This window comes from Rhinopithecus roxellana, chromosome 1, assembly GCF_007565055.1.
Source record: "Rhinopithecus roxellana isolate Shanxi Qingling chromosome 1, ASM756505v1, whole genome shotgun sequence".
NCBI classification, from domain to species: Eukaryota; Metazoa; Chordata; class Mammalia; order Primates; family Cercopithecidae; genus Rhinopithecus; species Rhinopithecus roxellana.
Window position 1 is genome coordinate 135365351 of NC_044549.1, and position 21223 is coordinate 135386573.

Below are 21223 nucleotides of genomic sequence, written 5' to 3' on the forward strand. Positions count from 1 at the left end.
GAAACTTTCATGATAAAATACTAGAAAAGATATATTAAATGTACATACCTAAAGTTGAATTTGTATATTTAAGAAAAGTCACTGGACAATGATGTAAGATTGTGTAATCTTAATGGATGTTTATGTTGGAATATTCTTGCTTTTTGAAATCTTGGAAAATAGAAAATATTTTCAAGATGCTTTATAAACTCTTCAGGCTATTAATGTACAGACCAAAAGCCACCCTAAAGGTAGAAAAACCAGCATTAAGAGGGAACTGCCAGGCTGTAGTATTGTGATTCCCTGCCATCTTATTATCCAACTAGTTAGTAACTGGAATATCTATTTTTCAATTAGATTTAACCTTAAAATCCAAAAAATTACTAAATGTCTGGGCTTATGCATATGGCAAAACACAGTTTAAAATGCTGCAACATACTTCTTGTCCTTATATTTCTTTTCTCACCCAACAACATACATTCAGGACTGAGTCTGATTGCCATATGTTTTGTTTGCCCATGCTTGACCCAAAACTAAAAAAGTGTACTCTGTGGCCACTCTCTTTTACCGTAACATGATCACAGCTAGAGAGGGGGAAAAAAAGCCCATGAGTGTCTTTTAAAAAGACAAGACAAAAATTGTTCTTTAAAAAATGCCAGACTTAACCAGCCCCTCTGTAGATGATTCTCTGTAAAAATAATAATTTCCCTTCAGAAAGTTGATCTCACCCATACCTAAGAAAAATTAAAAATCTGAAAATTGCACTTTTAATTGGTAAGGCAATTACTCTCTATTCAAAAGTCATATTTGAGCTTGCGTCCTTGAAAGGTGAACACTCTCAAGCTCTACTTCCAAGCCTTTTGGGAAAAATTTATCCTTTTTCCTCACTTCCTGTTTTCTCTCTTCATTGCCTTTTTGGCTCCCGCAACAACGCGTTTGTGGCTGTGTCGGCACTGTGGATATTTTTAAGAAGAAAGGACATGGAACCAAAATATTGTCAAAGAACTGAGAAGCTTAGTATTATAAGGGAGAGTCAAGCTTAGTATTATAAGGGAAAGGGGCATATTAAATGCAATAAACAAAGCATTCAGTTCACCATTTACCACGCTTACCGCAAGGGGCACAAGCAAAAACTGCAACATGTATCTCTACGTTTAAAAATTCATTCCCAGGAACATCATAAAGGAAGGGTATAGTCCTGGCCCCATCGTTTTTACTGCAAAGAAGTCTTTAAATGAGTCTTTTCCGTGGCAATTTTATGGATCTCTCAAGATATCACATTTTGTTTACTTTTCTTTAATTATAAAAAAATTCATTCTTATTTCAAAAAGCACTCCCAAGTGTAAAGAGAAAAGCATAGATCATGCACAGCCTCATCTCCAAGAGAAAAAGACTTTTAGTATTTGGTATATATCCTTCAATATTTTTTCTTACAAATATACAGCACACAATTGTATTAATACATTTTAAAAGAGAACCAGTTTCTTTCCAAAGGATAGTTGCTGTTACTTTCTTGCTTCATGAATTATCCCCACTCATCCTCTGGTATCTATATTTTCACTTTTTTTTTTTCCTAGTTCCTTCTTCTTGAATTATAAACATGATCAATATCTTTACATAAGGGAAGGAGGAAACAGTTAGACATTTCCCAGTATTCTTTCCCTACACTTTCTTTTAGCTATCATTCTTAGTCCTGCTTTCCATTTCCATTCAAGATTTCCTGGCTGGCTGTGGTAGTTCACACCTGTAATCCCAGCAGGTTGGGAGGCTGAGATGGGGGGATCACCTGATGTCAGGAGTTTGAGACCATCCTGGCCAACATGGAAAAACCCCATCTCTACTAAAAATACAAAACATTAGCCAGGCGTGGTGGTACATGCCTGTAATCCCAGCTACTAGGGAGGCTGAGGCAGGAGAATCGCTTGAACCCAGGAGGCGGAAGTTGCAGTGAGCCGAGATCATGCCACTGCACTCCAGCCTGGGCGACAGAGCAAGACTCCTTCCCTGCACACGACCCCCTCCAAAAAAAAAAGAAAAGAAAGATTTCCTAAAGAAAGATAAGTCTTTTCTCACTATCTTCCTACCCTCACCACCAATGTATTCAATAATTTACTCTAACCTGGCTTCCATCTTCACCACTTCTGTTCCTGCAGTCATTAATGACTTCCAAAATGCCAAATACATTGAAAAATTGTAGTTCGTATCCTTATTTAACCTCTCATCAGCATCTGACACTATCAGAACTCTGTTTCCTTTGACTATGTTCTACCAATTCGCCACCTGCACCATGACCACTCCTCTTCCTCATCATTTACTGAGTTCTTTCCTTTTGCCCATTACTTAAATGCAACTGTTCTCTAGGACTCTGGCCTTAGTCCTCATCTCTTCTTCCTTCTCTGTGTTTTCTTCTTTGGTGAGCTTATCCACTCCTGCAATTTCAATCATCCCTAGTGATCTTTACGCACTACCCTTATCTCTCTTCTCAGATACAGACACCCACATCCAAATGGGTGACTGGATCTTTCCACTGGGATGAACTTTCCAAAGACACCACAAACTCAGCAAGTATCTTTTCAGCACATTTTCTTCTTTTTCAACCCTTCTCCTTCTCATTGACACTCAAAAGAGAGATTAGATCAAAGTCTTCAAGGAAAAGCAGATATGAGGAAATCACCTTTTAGAACAGGGAAAATCTGAGCAATTTTGCAGCTGTGGGAAGGAAGGTGGTAGAGAAAAGACTGAAGACAGGCAAAAAAGAGGATAGGAACTGAATCCTGACAACCATGAAGAAAACAGTAAGAAGGTCTATTCTTCTTGTAGCTATATTTTATATTGTGTATGTGACATGTGCTTTAATAAATTCATGTCTACTATGTATCATTCATAGCAGCATTGATTTTTTAAAATTTGAATTATTTACATGCAAACCTTTATATTTATTTTGACATCTGTAGTTAGGCAAAAATTGCAATTAGGGCTAATTTGTACAATTAGCTAAATTGAGTGTTCCTTTTCCCTTTCAAAATGTTCTTTATAAATTCCATTCCTAATGAGTATGAAGAATCCTTTTAATCCAATCCATATACAACTAGTATTTTTCAATTAAAACCCTTACTTTTAAGAAATTAATATCCTGCAATGAACAGGAGTTACTTCATTTTTCAGATCTCTAGCCCGTCAGATTTCATGGTTGTGTTACTTACTTGCAAAATGTTCCTATATGATACATTCCACATCTGTGGCCATTATATTGTTTTTATTTTTTTAATTTTTCTTCATTTTAGAGACAGGGTCTCACTCTGTCACCCAGGCTGGAGTGCAGTAGTGCATTCATAGCTTACTTCAGCCTCAAACACCTGCACCCAAGCAATCCTCCCCCTCAGCCTCCTGAGTAGCTGGGTCTACAGGCACATGCCACCATGTCCACCTATTTTTTTTTTTTTTTTTGAGACGGAGTCTCCCTCTGTCACCCAGGCTGGAGTGCAGTGGGGTGATCTTGGCTCACTGCAAGCTTCGCCTCCTGGGTTCACGCCATTCTCCTGCCTCAGCCTCCTGAGTAGCTGGGACTACAGGCGCCCACCACCATGCCTGGCTAATTTTTTGTATTTTTTTTTTTTAGTAGAGATGGGGTTTCACTGTGGTCTCGATCTCCTGACCCTCCTGATCCACCTGCCTCAGCCTCCCAAAGTGCTGGGATTACAGGCGTGAGCCACCGCGCCTGGCCACTAATTTTTTATGGAGACGAGGTTTTGCTGTGTTGCACAAGCTAGTCTTGGACTTCTGGCCCCAAGTGATCCTCCTGCCTCGACCTCCCAAAGTTCTAGGATTACAGGCTTAAGCCACCACACCTGGCCTATATTTTTCTATAGATGTTCCAAGTTTAATGCAAGTTTATTTAATTAAAGTAAACAAACTCATCTTTCTGTTTTACCTTTGTGGAGGAGAGAACAAAGGGGTAGAAAACAGGAGGTAGGGTTAAGGAGAGATGGTGGAAGTCTGTAGAGAGGAAAGATTACCAGTTAGGCTCAATGTTCTTAAGAAAATTACCCATCTAATGCAAAGTATCAAAAAAGTTATCAGCATTAACAAAGAACTAACAAAGATACGTCTCCTGCAGGTCAGAAAGGATTCAGAATGGTGTGGAAAGATGGGAGATACTGTGTTTGGGGTTTCAGAGATTGGACACGTTATCCTGAGCTGAAAGCTTCTTGTGGGGGTGAGGCACCGTCAGCAAAGAAATACTATTTCCTTTCCCTCTTTCCTTACCTTTCCCGCCTTAGGTCCTCACCATTTTAGCTCCACTGCACTAATGCTCCCTCCTCGGCTGCACCTAGGGCAACAGTGCACAAAGTCGGCCATAAATGGGCAGCATGTTAAGACCAGGTGGACAGGCGCCTAACCTTACTGCCTCAATGGAAATCCTCAGCTCCAGTGTCTTGCCACTGAAGGTGGGAGGAGCACAGGAAGTGATTGCCCTGTGGCTTCTCCTCCCACAGAAGCCCTGCCCCCTCACACTTGGACTGTGGAGAGATTAGCTTTCTATTTCCTTCTAGTTCAGTCCTTTGGCTACTGTGAAAGACCACGCAGAAGCTGTAGACTTGCTTTTTTGTGCTTGACAAAAGTGCATAGATAGAAGACAGGGATTCCCGGCTGGGAGGAGGGAGGAGAGCTGAAGATCCCTGCCTGGGCTGGCTGAGCTAAGCAGTCAAAGTGGGAAGCTGAGTGCTTGAAAGAGGATTATGCTCGCGCTAGAAATAAGCAGTAAGTGAGTGAATACCATTATGGCTTAGAAAAGGATTAATCCCCCCAGGGTTATGGGATGAACTAGAAAAGATTGCTTAATTCTAGAGTCAAACTGTAAGGCTTCGGCTTTGTGTACTGTTGTGTGCTGTTTGGAGACTAGAGGTTTAAGTACAAAACCAGAGTTCTAAATGCCTCCTCCCACTCTTGGAAAATGCCAGCTTCTATTTAGATTAGTTGGGGGACATAATTTCCTTCCCTGAACTAGCGTCTTCCCAGGAAAATTTATTACTAAATTAGATAAGGAGTTGAGACTGGAGAGGCAGAATTTGGTATTTGCAGAAATTGCAGTTTCGAATGATGTTCTGTGAGTGCTGACATTCTATTAGCAGTGATTGTCAAGAAAGTTTAGAATAGGAGATTAAAAAGGGAAAATCAAGAGCTTTTATGATGAGGAGGCTGAAGAGTCCATATGCAGAGAAGTAAATAAAAAAATTATATAATTTAAAATAGGTGGATTTTTAAAAACATTAAATGGGAACAACAGTCAAAGAGTATAGAAATGCATGGATAAAAATTAGTTAGAAAAAGAAATTTTCATTTCAGTGACTTTTTTGTGCTAGCCAAAAATTTCACAATGTTTACAAAGTCAAGACAATGATTCAGGAATACTTCAATTATTGTTGTACATTATTAATGCTGTTGCTGGGCAAGATCTGTGGTTCTCTGGTCAGCAAGTTCTGGCAAGGAAGCCACTGCCACTGGCACAAAGAATTCTGGGATGTCTGACAGTGAAATGGATGGAAGAACCCACATTCCATCTCTACTTAATGTCCTTTTGTCCAGAAACCGGGTCATGCAAATGAGCTACTTGGTACGTATACAGATCAATATTTGGAAAGGCATTTCTAAGTGTTTTGCATTAGAGGCTCTCTAGACAATGTCTTGTGGCAACCAGTGAACAAAAAAAATACAAAAGCAAAGTGATAGGAAGGAAGTTGCTGAAACCAACCTTGTTCTTTTTGTTTTCCATCAATCTTGAAATGGAACCTCAAATGAGGACAAGAATAAAATAGGGAGAAATGCTGTGGCCATCTGTTCTGTTCTGAGTGGCTAAGTTCATTAATATATAAATGAGAATTTGGGTTTTATTTATGCATCCTAATACTTGGAAGACTCAGAAATGTCTTTATTACAGTAAAAAGAAAATCCCACAAAAATTGGAGGTATGTTTTTGTGGGAAAAAAATGCGTAATTCTGGTTTTTGAATGTTATGGGGAAAAACTAAGAATTGTGCTCACATTGTGAAGATTTATATCATGTTCACTGATGGATATATCTCTTCCCCCAATGAGATGAGGACCCTAATATGACTCAGTAGATGCAAACATAAGCTTTTTAATTCCCTTAATTCAAGTTGATGTTGATTAATAACTAAAGCAAGAATCTTTAAAATAAATAAATAACCTTGAACTACAGCTGACTATGTAGTGGTTTTTATTTTTCATTTGTTACTGGTGTGAAGACACAACATGACATTTCTAGTATTCTCATCAACCGTTGCGTTGGGAGAAAAAAAGGCTCAGACATATTATCTTTCTCCTGTAGCACAAGTGTAAAATGATTGTCATTATCTATGTCCTTTTCTAACTTTAGAATTTGTAGATTTTGCTATGGAGGAAATAGATGGAGAGTGGTCTTTGGGTCAAAATAAATTATGACAAAATGCCAAAAAAGTGCATTTAAATGAACTCTTAAAATAGTCTGTCCTCCAACTTTTCAAATACCTAATTTTGCAAATTATTTTATGTATCTCTTTACAATTATGTCTGAGTTGGATTTTCCAATGTCAGTATTCATCTGACTTGCAAGCAAATGTTGAAAATCTGAAGATTCATTATCTGAGTTGCATAATACTTCTATTATTCTTAAAAAATATGTAAGACATTAAAACTAAACATTGAATAGTTGGAAGTCTTGAGTATAAAACTAAACTAATTTTCAATCTTTAAGAAAAATGTGCTAGGATTCTTCAAAGAATTGCTTATTTATCTCAAAGTGTTAAAGAATCTTTTCTGATACTACAGGACTAAAAAGGGAAGCATAAGAATATTGAGAAAAAGATTAAAGGTATAAGTTGGATAGTGGAGGCTAAGCAGATATTGTTAATGAATAATGATAAGACAGCAGTTTGACTATAAAAACATTTGCTGTTGTACATGAGTGATTTATATAAAGAATGATGCATTATGACTGGTGAACAAGGCTAAGACTTTTATCTTTAAAAATATTAAGTAGGAATTAAGATTGTTAATGGATAGAAACTAAATGATCATTTAAAATTATTCTTTCACAAGAAAAGTAAAGAACAAGGATATGGAAAACTAAGCAGTGATGAAGACCTCGAAATAATTGTTGGTCAAAAGCAGGTAAGTGAATACTTACATACATTTTCTACTGTTATACTGTATATTTGGATGACTAAAGCCTTTTGAGTGTTCAGCCCTTCTCTGGCAGCTGTGTTAGCCTGTCTGGCTAAAGCCTGCCTAACAAGATTTTGAGAGCAGCTAAGCCGCCCCATACGATGCCTCTGATCCACTGACTTTTGCCTGATGCCAACATGCGTGTTCTATATGTATGAATGATGGGAATAAAACTAGAGTAAGAGAACTTTTGGAAAATTAAAGGCATCACTTGATAAAATGAGTCAAAACAACAATGGTAATTTGCTTGGGAAAAAGATAAACAATAACAATAAAATATATTATCTTGAAAATGAGAAACACTGCCATTATTCTATCTTGTGAAACAATGAATTATAATTTAGAGAAAGAGAGAAAAAAACTGAGAACTTTAAGGCATATATATTGCCCAATTTAATTTTCCATATTGTCTGCAATATACATAAAGATGATTCTGAAAACAAAAAGAAGAGGCTATTAATAAAATCTGTAGTACCACCTGTAATTTGAGAAACCTCTAGCTTGGATGTTATATGGGCCTATAAGGTGAAATGAAAACTGCTTAATAGAGCATGAACAATGACATACCAGGTAATGGAAGGTTTCCAGCCCATGCCACTGAATTGGCACTAGCCCTTAACATCTCTGTTAATTATCAAGGAGACAAGATAACTGCACATCTATTTAATGCATAAGTGGCACAGCCTCTGAGAGCGATGCAAAAGCTGTAGAGAGAGAAATAATTCAAAGAGATCTGAATAGATTAAGATTAGAAAGAAAGCAGTCAGTAATTTACAGACAGGCATCTGAATTTGCTCAGTTTCCTGATCATGCAGTTTGTTTTGCATCATAACAATTGCATTCAGGGAGCTATTGTACATATTTTTGAAAAAAGGAAAAATGACCATCAGAAGGTATCAACCAGAAATAATTGACTTAGAGACTTGCTTGTTAGGCTTGGAATAACTGAGGTAACTGAGATGGTCTTCTGGAAAAACTTGCCAAAACATCTCTCCACCGAGGTGCAGAATATATTTATTTTACAGCACTCACTCAAAATGCTTCCGAGTTTTTCTTGTCATTGCCCTCCTGCTCCTGTGTAGAACAGGGTAGGGGATGTGTGGAGTGCCATGTTATCAGTTAAGTTAATAAGATGAGTGGAGCTGTAGCCCATGTGCTCTACTGGTCTATTAACTGTTACTTTATGCCAGATTAATTACTTAGGGCATGCAATCTATGTCTGATCCCACCCATAGACTGGGATTCTGATCAAAGGACTGGACCCACCTGGCAAATGAACTAGTAAAATAAACCTGGGTGTATTATGAGAATACATATATGTATACATTTCTCTAATAAAATGAAAAATTAGTTATTTTCTTTCTTAATCATATAGAAGTTAAATTCTTATTTTTTCCTTCTTCTTTGCTGTCTTCCTACCCCAAAGCTATTCTTTGCTTTCCTTCTTTTTTGCCTAAATCTTTGTGTTTTAACTGAGTTTTGGTGTTCAGAAAACTACAAAGTTATATTTTGAGATCCTTGTGGTGAAAAGCCAAAGGAAGCCATGTTCTTTTTTCTCATGATAACTTTGACAAAATTTCTATTGTTGTGACTAAACACATTTTACTAATTGTTAAGGAATCTTAAAGAAAAAAGAGAAAAAAGAAGAGAACAAAACCTTCCTGCTTCTTCAGAAAATAGCACTTTCATTACCTGGATCAAATGAGGGTGGATTCAATTTTCTCAGAGTCGCTGTTTGCCTCTGTAGTTATCACATTTCTTCCAGTGCCATTGCACAAGTCGGTGCTATTTGGCAGTGACTCAGCTTTGCTGAATTATTCATGTCAAAACATGTTTCAAAAGATGAGTAATTATGAATATGAGTTGGCTTTGGTGTTTGCTGTTGGCAGAAAGAGTAGTCCTTCATTTTTTTGAGAGATTTATTTGGTGTTGATGTTGTGAGCAAATCCTAGATTGAAACAACAACAGTGATGATATCTCAAAGTAAAATATCTGGGGAAACACTGTAATTAGTCTTTATAAAGCTATAAGAAATTATCTCAAAGTTTAAGAGGTCAATAAATTAAGCATGTGTGTATGTATATGTACATTTGTTTTTCAGAAATTGAATATTGCTCCATCTCATAGATATGAGTTATACATATATGATGACATTATACATATATATGTATTTTATATGTATAATAAAATTACAACTCTATAGCATTATGGAGGAATATTTATGTTCAGTTTATTCTTCCTATATCTTTTCAAAAACATGGTAGAAATATGTTATAGTCAATCTTTATATAACTGCAGGTAGCTTTTTCAGTAAGTGGTGCCAAAAGAAAATCTAAAGAGGATAAATAAAATAATCGGAGTTCTGCAATGGGCAGAAGTCTCCTAATTTCTTTAAATCTGTCATTCAGAAGCTGTCACTCTACAAATGCTGTGTAAGCTATATGCCATTTTATCAGTCATATGATTTGCAAATCTTGTACTTCCACGGAAAGCCCACAGTCTTGCTTATATAAGCAAATTAATAACAGAAGCAGCACCGTGTATGTGGATTTTGTTCTTCCTGGCTGCCTTCACTCAAGGAGGTAAAAGATGATTTCTGTGTTATTTCAACATGGAAAAAAAAGTGTATTTTGGAAATATGTAAGGTTCTATTCTTTAAAGACAATGTTGTTTTCCTCTCTTTGTGAAATTGTATTGACAAAATTTATTTGGGATATGTATAAAAACATTTCAGAGAACACTTAAATGAGTGTTGATGTCCTATGGTAAAAGGTGCCATATGATACACACACACACACACACACACACACACACACACACACACAGTCATTTAAATAGAAATGTATCACACTGGGGTCAGAGTCCCTATTTTCCAGCAGAAATCTCCAAGGTTTTCAAACTTTAAGCATAGAAGGTAATCAAAGGGAATGTATTGGATTAAAACCTTAATGCCTCCAAAACCCAAACATTTGACATAAAAATAATATAACTAATTAGTAAATGCTATGTTTGGCTTTGTAAAAAAATATTAAAAGACAAATTTTAAAAAACTATTATGGCATATTTTTATTATTTGTGAAACTATTCCTTCCTAAATGGAGGAAAGGAGGGTCTTGTTTAGGTTTCATGTACACATGAATTTCCTTCTGAAGTTACTGAGATTTCAGGTGTGGGAGTAGATAGTCAAGTGCCTTGACTTAACGGATTAAAAACATTAACCACTTTGAGCCAATTCATTCTATTATAAATTACTATTTTTAGTTACAGCCAGCTTAACTCAAGGTTTATGATAAGCTGGAGCTAGATAACAATTTTTAAAAATGTTTTCAAATTCCAAGTAGACTTAAAGGAGGTAACAAAGACTAATAAATTTATAGATTATTTTGGTTATATGATGTATACAGTTACAGGTTCATGTATTATAAAAATGGGTTTAACAGCATGTTGTGGATTTACTTGGTTATAGGACTCAAAGTTGCAGTTGCATAACCCTTAGTGCAAGTAGGTTGGGAAATGTCAAATTTCAGCCAGTTACAGAGGGAACAAGTATATCCAGGTCAGAGCAATAGTTCTCAAGCTTTAGCTGCCTTAGCATCCCCAGGAGGGCTTGATATAACATAGATTACTGGGCCCCACCCCCGGAGTTTCTGATTCTGCAGGTCTGAGATGCAGTGCGGCCTGAGAATTTGCATTTCTAAGTAGTCAGCTACTGCTGCTGGTTCCAGACCACACTTTGTGAATCACTGGGTCAGAGAAAACAGCTAATGCAGTTTTAAAAGAGAAAAAAAATATGTAACTTTTGATAAATTTAACATTCTTCAACCTGGCATTATCCAGGGATCTCAAAATTGGAATTCGTTAGCATTTAACGTAATAACAAGACCAGAAAACAAGAAAACCACAGCCACTTACAACCAAAGGTACCTTTAAAGAACCAGGTTTACAGTCTAGCTAAATCCACATGGAAACCTGGTAATCTTGAACCTCTCTGAGCTCAGTTTTCTCATTTTCAAATAAGTTTTCTGATATTATTTGTAAAATGATACTCTGCTCTTCCCACCTCCTAGAGTTTCTCTGAGTTAAAATATGTAAAAGTGCTCTATGAAGTGTATATCACATTTATGTCATTTTAATTAGCTAGGCTTCACCACTTCACTCCCCACCTCCCTTCATCCCCAATTTAGCAAACAGGAACTTTGAGATCCAGAAAGCTGAATGAAGTTGCCCAACTCCATGCTTAGGTGCAGAGAGAGCCCTAGAAGCCAGCTCTCCCTCCTGCCATCCAGTCCCATGCTCTTTCTGTCACCTCATATAGCTCTGTACCATTGCTCATTACTGATCATGCTAGAAATGGATTAAGAAACTGTTTTGTCTCAGTGCTCTAATTATATAAAATAACCATCTACTAGAAAGTATCGTAATTGGTCAACCCTCACAGGAATAAACTTCCCCACAAACACTCCTTAACTGTTTACTTCCCTCTTGAGCCCTATGGCTTTGTCAGGAGAAAAATGCCCCTTAAAGCAAGTGTAAATAAAACTAGAGCTAAAAGGTAGTTGTGAAAACCACTTGCCTTTCCTCTCACAACCTCCTCAAGGAGAACCTCTACCAGGCATGAGAAGGGTCCTGGGAAGAGACAACACACACTCAGCTTACAACCTTTTTGAGAGTCTCTTTTTCACCTTGTAAGGGAAGCCTGAGCAGAAAGCAATGGACACTAGAACTTCTGTGATCTTTTTCTAATGAAGAAGAAGAGATAAATTACAACCTCACCCTTGTGCCTCCAATAGCTCATAAGCATTCAAGTTGGATTGCAGTTCTGTCCTAGTGGTTGTTGTGAAAATGGATCCTCAAGAGAAAAATATAGGCCAACATGAAATTAAAATGGAAGAACAAGAAAAACAGATTAACAGAGAAGATACCCAGCTTATCTGGTACTAATAGATAGTGTGATCCTACCAATATCTAAGCAACTAACTTTGGTCTCAGACTCACAGACAGTAAAATGGATGAGGGTAATACGTGTTCCTGCCTTGTTGTGGTAGCCAGCCCCACCTGGTCAATGCTTTCTTGGTCATATCAATGTGGTGACTTAACTTAAATGTAATTCAGATCCCATTTACCCCTGAGGACACTTACAAAGTGTGATATCCTAGGTGTAACACTGTTCCTGGGTACCTTCTTAGAACTCTGTATTTGGTCAGAAGAACAGAAACCTCCTCTACAGTTGCAGAAAGGAGACCACCTGCTCAGCCTGCAGATTCTGAAGCATGAAACTCTGAGACATCTGAAGGACAAAGCACACTATGCAGTTGTAGTTGCCTTAATTACACTCACAGCTGACATAGGCTTATTAGGGTTTTCCTCAGGAAAGATTGATCGATGAAAAATAATTGAATGAAAAGAAGCCAGATTTATTTGGGATGAGAGAGACTATTCAAATTTGCTGTCTATCTGAAATCAGCATTGGAGTAAACAAAGATTCACTGTTGCAGTCCAATCAATCCCATCTTGTCTGCAAACTATTTATCATCAATAAGTATTGTACATGGAAGGGGGAAATTTCTTCCATTAGGTTAAATAGAAAAGTTACTAGAGTGAAAGCATAATCACCCTGCGTTTTATTCCTAAATATTCCCTATTTGTATCAAGTAATATAAAAACAATTCTGAGTTACTGATAATTTGGAGGGCAAAATTACAGTAATGCCAAGTATCTTACTTTGTATTTTCCTTGTAAACTCACGACGCTGAGTTTATTTTTTGGTTGGTTGGTTTAGCTTCATGCATTTCAATTTAGTGTACTGATTCTCCTAGCATCAATGGACTCTAGGAAAAACACAAAGGGCAAATCTAAAATCCTTCATTTTAGAATCTTTACTTTAAAAATCCGATTGTTAAAGTCTGACGGTATAAAGCCAGAAAACACAGAGAGTCCCGTATCATAGAGTGGCACAGAGGCAGGCAAGATAGCTGAAGAAAGAATCCATTGCCCTGGTTCCTAGTCTTGGCCCTGCCATTAATAAGCAGAAGACTTTGGAGTAAGTAGTTCAAGTTCTCTGAGTTTCTGTTTCTTCATCTGTACAATGTAATAATAGCGTCTGCTCAGATGACTGCTGTGAGGCTCAAACGGGGGTGCTCTCTTGTAGAGCCATGTGTCCAGTTTGGCCTCCTTTGGTCAGTCCCAAGTCTAGAATCCAGAGCCACCACTCCTTTGTCTTGGGACTCTTTCCTCTGTAACTCGTGCCTCCTGAATGATGAGTTGGAGATGGATATGGTATCATGACATTTTCACTTTGGTTATTTCCACTGGTTTACTATTAGACATTCTGCATGCCTTCTGTGGAACAGTATTAGATACTCTAGTCTAGCACATTTTCAGTGGTGCCAGCTCTTCTGCCAGGCCATGTGCTTGGCATTGTGAATATAACACAGAATGTGTGTGTGTCACTCTTACACAGTAGTTAAGAGCAGGGCCTTTACAGTCACAAATCTGAATGAAAACAGACTATGGCCATGTCGTAGCTATTCGGGAAAATTAACCAGCTCTCTGAGCCACAGGCTGCTCTGCTATAAAATGAGGAAAATATCTACTTCGTAAAGTTTTTGGGAGGAATAAGTAAGTTCTTGTACATAAATGCCTGGCAAAGTACATGGCATGTGGTAAGTGCTTTATAAATGGCAGGTACTGAGGTGAAAGCATGGTGGTAGTTGATAGATAGTTAGACTAAATAGCTGTAAGATCTCCTTGGTATCTCACTGTGGTTTGAGTATGCATTTCTCTAGTGATTAGCGATGTGGAGCATTTTTTTCATATGCTTGTTGACTGTGTGTATGTCTTCTTTTGAAAAATGTTTATTCATGTCCTTTGCCCACTTTATAATGGAGTTGTTTGTTTTTTGTGAATCTGTTTAAGTGCCTTAAAGACTCTGGATATTAGACCTTCATCAGATGCATAGTTTGCGAATACCTTCTCCCATTCTATGGTTGTCTGTTTATTCTGTTGGCAATTTCTTTTGCTGTGCAGAAGCTCTTTAGTTTAATTTGGTGCCATTTGTCAACTTTTGTTTTTGTTGCAATTGCTTTTGGCATCTTTGTCATGAAATCTTTGCAGAATGGTATTTCCTAGGTTATCTTCCTGGGTTTTTACAAGATCATGTCCTTTGCAGCCACATGGATGGAGCTGGAGGTTGTTTTACTAAGCAAACTAACACAGAAACAGAAAAGCAAATACCACATGTTCTCATTTATAAGTGGGAGCTAAACATCAATTACATATGGACATTAAGATGGGAACAACAGACACCAGGGCCTACTTGAGGGTGGAGGGTGGGAGAGGGGTGAGGACCAAAAAACTTCTATCAGGTAACACGCTTATTATCTGGATAATGAGATAATCTGTGCAACATATCCCCATGACATGCAGTTTACCCATATAACAAACCTGTACATGTAGCCCTGAACCTAAAATAAGAGTTAAAAAAAGAAAAAGAAAAAGATGTCATTGGAATTTTAGGACATTGATTTATAATGATTTTAAACAATAAAGTCTAGTCTGGGGTCATGGATGCAAATGCCTTTTCCAATCATCCAGGTCTAGAAATGAGGCTAGTAGACTGTGCATAAGAAACATAGGGAGTGAGGGAGTCGGTGGCTACTTGGTGGGAGCTGGACCCAGTGTAGGTGGCAGCACCTACCAGCTTCGGCTGATTGCCACCTTGTTGGGAATGGGCTCGGTCTCACGACACATATGAATTTTTCAAAAAAGGCATTAATCTTTTCTTTTTACATGTTTACAATCTTTTTCTTAATTTTAAATAATATATAATCAGACAAAACAGTCTGAGTGTGTATATAGCCCATGGGGTCCAGTTTATGACTTACTATACTCATGAGTCTCTAAAATCCAAGAAGAGTCCTATGTGCTCTCCTCTGTTTCTCTCCCATTTTACACTTTCCCCACTGAAAATTAAACTAACCTAGTTGTTGATCTGATTAAATTAATGGACATTAAGTTATAATTGACGCTGGCCTTACGTTCCTTGGGAAATTGAAGTACCTCCAAAGAAAACTAGCCAATTTAAAATGTAAAAAATCCCCATTTGATAAAATGAGTAGGGCAGTTATTTATGAGCAGGAAGTATTGCTGATGTTTCTACCTATGCAGGACTGTGTTTACTGTCTTCTGCTCTTGCCAGGCTAGCCATCTCTGTGAGTAAACAAGGTTCTAGCATTGTTAACTAGCAAGCACACACCTAGCTCTCCTCTACCAGTCCATCTTCCCCAATTTTCCAAGCAGTAATGCAACTAACTCACAAGGCTCAGTTAAAAACTGTAATCACCAAGAGAGACATCATGAGTCACCATCTCAAGTTCAACAAATATCTGAAATGCTATTAGGAATCTTTACTTTAAGATATTAATATACAGCCTATGTTCATTACATGCAGCATAAAAGAAAAAGACTAGACTTTCAAGCTGGAAAAATGTATCGCTGTTAAGTCATTTTCAAATAGCCCATGTTTTCCTTCTTTTTAATCTAATAGAGAGAAGTGCTGGCACAATGTTTAGTCAGTGAGAAAACAAATGCATAATTGAAATGACATGAGGTGACATGTTGAGTGTAAAAATGATGTGATATATGAAAGTAACAGTAAGAGACAGTAGTACTTAAAATTAGACTCAGCCATTTGGTATAGAACTTGAAAAGAAACCTATTCAGCCTTTTGTTGTAGAAGGAGTGTTGCAGTACTTATTTATTTTTGCTGTTGATTTTTAAGTAGGTTCATCTGATCAAAATGAGAACTGTAAATATTAGACCTGGAAGGAATTTCAGAAGATACTCTAATCCAGTGGATTAAAAAGTTAAAAATTCCATCCCGTGGAACCCATTTCTAGTCACCTTAATAGGGGAAGGAGTGTGTATGTATATGATAATAGTGCTTAAGGAGCAATTTAGGTATACAGATAAACTTTGATGAAAAGATGTTCTACGAAGCTTAATCATATTGGTTCTGTTATAATCAAAATCAGTTAAGCAAGTCTTGGAGTAAAAAGGTAACTTGACTGCGTTCACCAGTTTGCTTCACATCACAGGCAATATTTGAACTTGGGTCTGCAGACTTTAGTCTTGAGTTCGTTCATCCACTCCTATAACTGCCTTTCTAAATTATGATGCTTCCTTTCCTTTCTTCCAAGTGTCCCATGTTGGTAAGATAAGCATAGTAATCAAACCAGAATATTCATTTGAGGAAAGTGTGTATTTCAAGTGCACAGCTAAAAGTCTATTTGTCTGATAGATTTTTATAAAAAGATATTTATATTAGATACTTCCTAACTCTTCTTAAAATGGTTCTCACAAACTTTGTGACATCTTCCCAGTATCCATCAGGGTACAGATATTAAAGATTTTTAAAGTGAACTTTGAAATCTCCTAAACTACCCTGGGATTAACAAAGTGTTTCCTCCATGTTGACACAGATGGTTTTTCTACAGCTCATCTCTCAGGGCCTCTCCACCTGGTTCAGTTTGTCATCTCCCCCTCAACTGGCCATGGAGATTGTGAACCGTATCCACAGTTCAGCTTCCAGGCCCATCCGTTTTGAAGTCAGCTGCCAGTGCTTTTGTCTAATGAACCCTGCATGTGAACTCGGTGGTTACTGACTGAATCAGCGTCTATTGTCAGAAGGGCTTTGAAAACCAGTTGTGAGTGGAAATATTCGTACCTCCATGATTTATGTTATAAATTCAATTTTATCACTTATAATAATAAAAGTGACAAAGGATCAGGAAGCCCATACACAAATGTCCTTCTTATTTTCATATGTAAACAACAGGGAGAGTTTAGAGGTAAAGTTCCCTTTTTCTCTTCTGACTTTGGACTGAGATGCCCATGCTCTGCCATTGCCCCGACCTTGTCATTCTGTGGCTGCGCTTTTACTTCTCTCCCATCCAGACTTTGCAGTGCGTGTCTTTTCTTCTCTCCTCAGCACCACTCTCTGATGCCTGCCTCTGGAACGTGTCTTTTATTCTGACACTGCATATATAAGGTTTGACAGAAATGCAGTTCTTGCAAACCTGTTTTTTTAAATGCTCCATTGCTTTCTTCCTTTTCTCCAAAACAACTCTATAATTCTGTCATTTCCATTTTTGGTTTAATTTTTCACATGGTTTACCCCCAGTTGGAATGGGTACCACTTCCTTCCTGTCTTGTGATCTAGGAAACACACACACACACACACACACGCACACACACACACACACGTGATCATTCAGTACAATTGTTATTTATTCCTCATCGTATTTTTTGGCCAAATGATCTCATTCTTGAAATATATGAATAAGTGACTTATTAAAGAAATGGTGAGAGAATGTACCATCCAGGCTTTGTGCTGGATGTTCTGAATAGAAAAAACATTCATTAATCACTTTGTTTTTCAACAAAATTATCTCATTTGTATAATTTGTGAATAATTAATTAATTTTGTTGTAGAAAAACACTAAGCATAGAAGTTGTTTTCTTCCAGTCAAGGGTTGTTCAATCATCACTTCCCTGCATTCTCAGCTTCTCTCTTTAAACCTTAAATGTGTCCCCAAAATTGACACATAAAATTTTATGAACTATGGGAGTAGTCCCTGAAAAAAATGAGTTATGTTGCATAAGTTGATGGATTTCATTAATCAAATCATTTACTACAAGATAAACAAATTGAGCTCATAAACAGGTTAGATACTGTTAAATTTTTAACCAAAAAATGTAAAACTTTGTAAATTCTGCATTTTTTAAAAAAAGGAAGTAACTTGTTTTTGTCTAGATGAATGAGCAATTTTACTTTTGCATCCAGACTCCAAGGAACTTGATTTAAAAATCATACCCTTTGGTCAGGACTTTTATGAACAACAGTAGCAATGCCCCATGGACCCCAACACTGCTTGGCTTACTGGTGAGCACCCAATACATAGTGAGGCACTGTCTCCCAAATAAAATGCAAACTCCTCCATTGGGCTTACAGGCTGTTCATTGTCATCCAGCCCCTAACTGCCTCATCGTGCTTATCTAATGTCCCCTCCACTTCATGCCCCATTCATACGGAACACCTTGAAGCATCGAGTGTTTGATATTCTTCCTCCCTTCACCTTTGCTCTTGCTCTTCCTTCTGCCTATATGTAAGGATATAACACACATCACAAATATTTTGACATATCTAATAGAAGTAGAGGATATAGATTGCAAGGCAGAAGGCCTCCTCATAGTTCTGACCAAGTCTGGCCCCTTGGAGAATCCAAATGGTGAGAGAACAAAGAAGGAAAGAGCAAGTCCCCCTAGGTTCGGTAGGTGAACAGACTTCTTCAACCTTACAAATATAGGGGAGAAATGACAAGGAGATAAAACATAAAGCCTGCTCTTGAAAAGAAGAGGCAGAAAATGGAGAAACAGAAAAATCTGAGAATCTATTACTTGGAGAAATGTATTATTATGTCAACAATTTAGCTGTATATATTCTAGGCATAGTTGTGGGTGAAAACACATAGTTACACTGAGTACAGTAATACCTGCTATAATTCTAAAAAATAATTGGTCCTTACTCTGCTCTGCTCCCAAGGTGGTTCTTCCTACACGTGAGTGAGGAGGAACAGTGGAGAAACAGCAGAGCCAGGTCAGGGAACGCTGCTGACATTTAGCCTCAGTGTTCGGGGCGAGAGCACTAAATAGGGAATTATATTTTTTTGAAACTGGTCCTGAGAGAACCTATATGAAAAAAATAATTTTTCATTTTCTCTATTATGAAATAACTTCAGGAGGAAGATAGAATGCTGCTTTTGAAAAAAAATACATTATTTTTGATGGAAATGATTTAATCTATTTTATTTATTTTACACAAACTTATTTACAACCTAATTTTTTGGTAGATGTTTGCTAGGTGCTGGAACACAGAGATGACATAACCATAGTCATGGCCTTTAAGAAGCCAGTATGGTTGGACTTATAGCCAACAGACAGTTACAGTCCCCATGCTGCATTAGTTGGAACCAAGGGCTCCCAGCAGCATTCAGGAGCCTCAGAACTCTAAGAACTAAGATGTACGTTATTACCTCCTTCCCCAGTCATAGTCCAGAAAAAGTTACAAGGCTTTCTAGTGCTCCATGTCTTCCCAGGAGAAGACTTGGACTTTGGGAACAATTACCAAAGATGTTTTTTACAGCCTGTCGACTCAAAGAGTGGTTCATAGACCACAGCATCAGCATCACCTGGAGCTTGTTAGAAATTTATACTCTGACCTTCAGACTCTGGAGGTGGGGCCCAGGAATCTAGTTTTTTGTTTTGTTTTTGTTTTTGTGGGGTTTTTTTGTTTTTGTTTTTTGTTTGTTTTGTTTTGTTTTGTTTTGAAATGGAGTCTTGCTCTGTCGCCCAGGCTGGAATTCAGTGGTGCGATCTCGGCTCACTGCAAGCTCCGCCTCTAGGGTTCACGCTGCTCTCCTGCCTCAGCCTCAGGAATCTGTTTTATTTATACATGATATAAATGATGAATTGATGGGTGCTGACGAGTTGATGGGTGCAGCACACCAACATGGCATAAGTATACATATGTAACAAACCTGCACGTTATGCACATGTACCCTAGAACTTAAAGTATAATAAAAAAAAAATGGAAATAAAATATTTATCAATTACAAAAAAAAAAAAAAAAAAAAGAAGCCCTGCAGAAGAATCCTGTACACACTGTGGCTCCTAAGAAGCATTGGTTTATGTTATTCTAGTTTTTGGTGTCAGGAAAGGATCATTTATACTTTGATAAAGACATTAATTTTTTATTTTCTAGGCCTACAAAAAAGAATAAAGACAAGTTAGATATCTTAAATCCTTTATCTCAATGTCCCTAACCTTGCAAATACTCCTTCCCTGTCTTGTCATTAAAGCAAACCTACTTAGTAATCAATCCTGTAAAACAAATTGTAACAAAAAGAAAGCATAAATGAGGGAGACCAAGAGGTGAAATTTGTTAACCCAATATTTGTCTTAAGCTTTTCTGGTCTTAGACCATGTTTATTAGATGACTAATGATAACAAGACACACATATAGCGTTTAGTATGTGCTACACTCTGTGCCAAAGACTTTTTATATATTACTCATTTAATCCTCCCAACAACTTCATCATGTAGGTTACTATCATACCCCTTTTACAATACACAGTAGGGCAAAGGGAATTTTACACAGGGCTGCAGCATTGCACAACCCCAGAAGGCTGTGCTGTCCACGCAGCCTGTGCGGCAGTACATGGCAGTGCTGGGTCAAGTGAGTTCACATTTAAAAACTTCCTTTCATCATACCTCCCTCACTTATTAAGGAAATTTCTTGCAATTTCAACTGCTAGGAAATAATATAAGATGGTAAAATCTGAAAAATACTTCCTATTTTTGAAGGAAAGATATATATGATAAAGGAAAGCATAAACACATTAAGATGGGGGGAAAATATATTTTTCCTTCCAAAAAAAAGTGTTCTTGAGAGTGTGTGTGTATATGTGTGTGTGTGTGTCTGAGACAGAGAGAGAGACAGAGAGAGAAGAAATAGAGAAAAGGAGAATGTGTGGATACATAGCCATAAACATGCATAATCAAAAGCAAAGCTGCAAAAAGGAGCAGATGCCCAATCCTTAAATACATGCCCATTCTGAGGCCACTGGGGCAGTACACAATACTGAACAGCCGGAACCAGGAGACCAGATAGCCCTGTAAGATAACCAGTAACAACCATGTATTGCATTGAGGTTGCTACATATGTTTCAAGTCCTTGTATCCGAGGTGCTACTTACGATAAATTAAATCCTTACTTTGCATTAGAATTACCTCTGTATCCACCACATTTGAAAAATTCCACACCTGGCACAAAACCAGAAAGCCTGTCACTTCAGTATTTGTTGAGCAGTTTTCTGTTATGGGAGTAGATTTCTGTGCTCTGAAAATGTCATTCCACCAGCTGCCCTACAGGGGCTGACCTTTCTTCTCAGGCTGAAGTTCCT

General features: G+C 37.5%; 1 protein-coding gene across 26 annotated transcripts in view; it reads left to right on the forward strand.

Moving 5' to 3' along the window:
• Positions 1–21223, forward strand: part of PEX5L (peroxisomal biogenesis factor 5 like) — a 247844-nt gene that overhangs the window by 51969 nt on the left and 174652 nt on the right. For 5 of the 26 annotated variants that reach the window (XM_030931777.1, XM_030931788.1, XM_030931794.1 and 2 more), the window contains exons 1-3: positions 4526–4740; positions 5434–5593; positions 7077–7148. The exons of 8 other annotated variants lie outside the window; for them this stretch is intronic. In XM_030931777.1, coding sequence (XP_030787637.1) covers positions 5501–5593; positions 7077–7148 — 165 coding nt within the window. In that variant the 5' untranslated portion in view covers positions 4526–4740; positions 5434–5500. Of the gene's footprint in view, positions 1–4525; positions 5594–7076; positions 7149–21223 lie in introns of those variants that run through there. 13 more of the 26 variants (XM_010378678.2, XM_010378680.2, XM_030931795.1 and 10 more) reach the window with 5 other exon arrangements.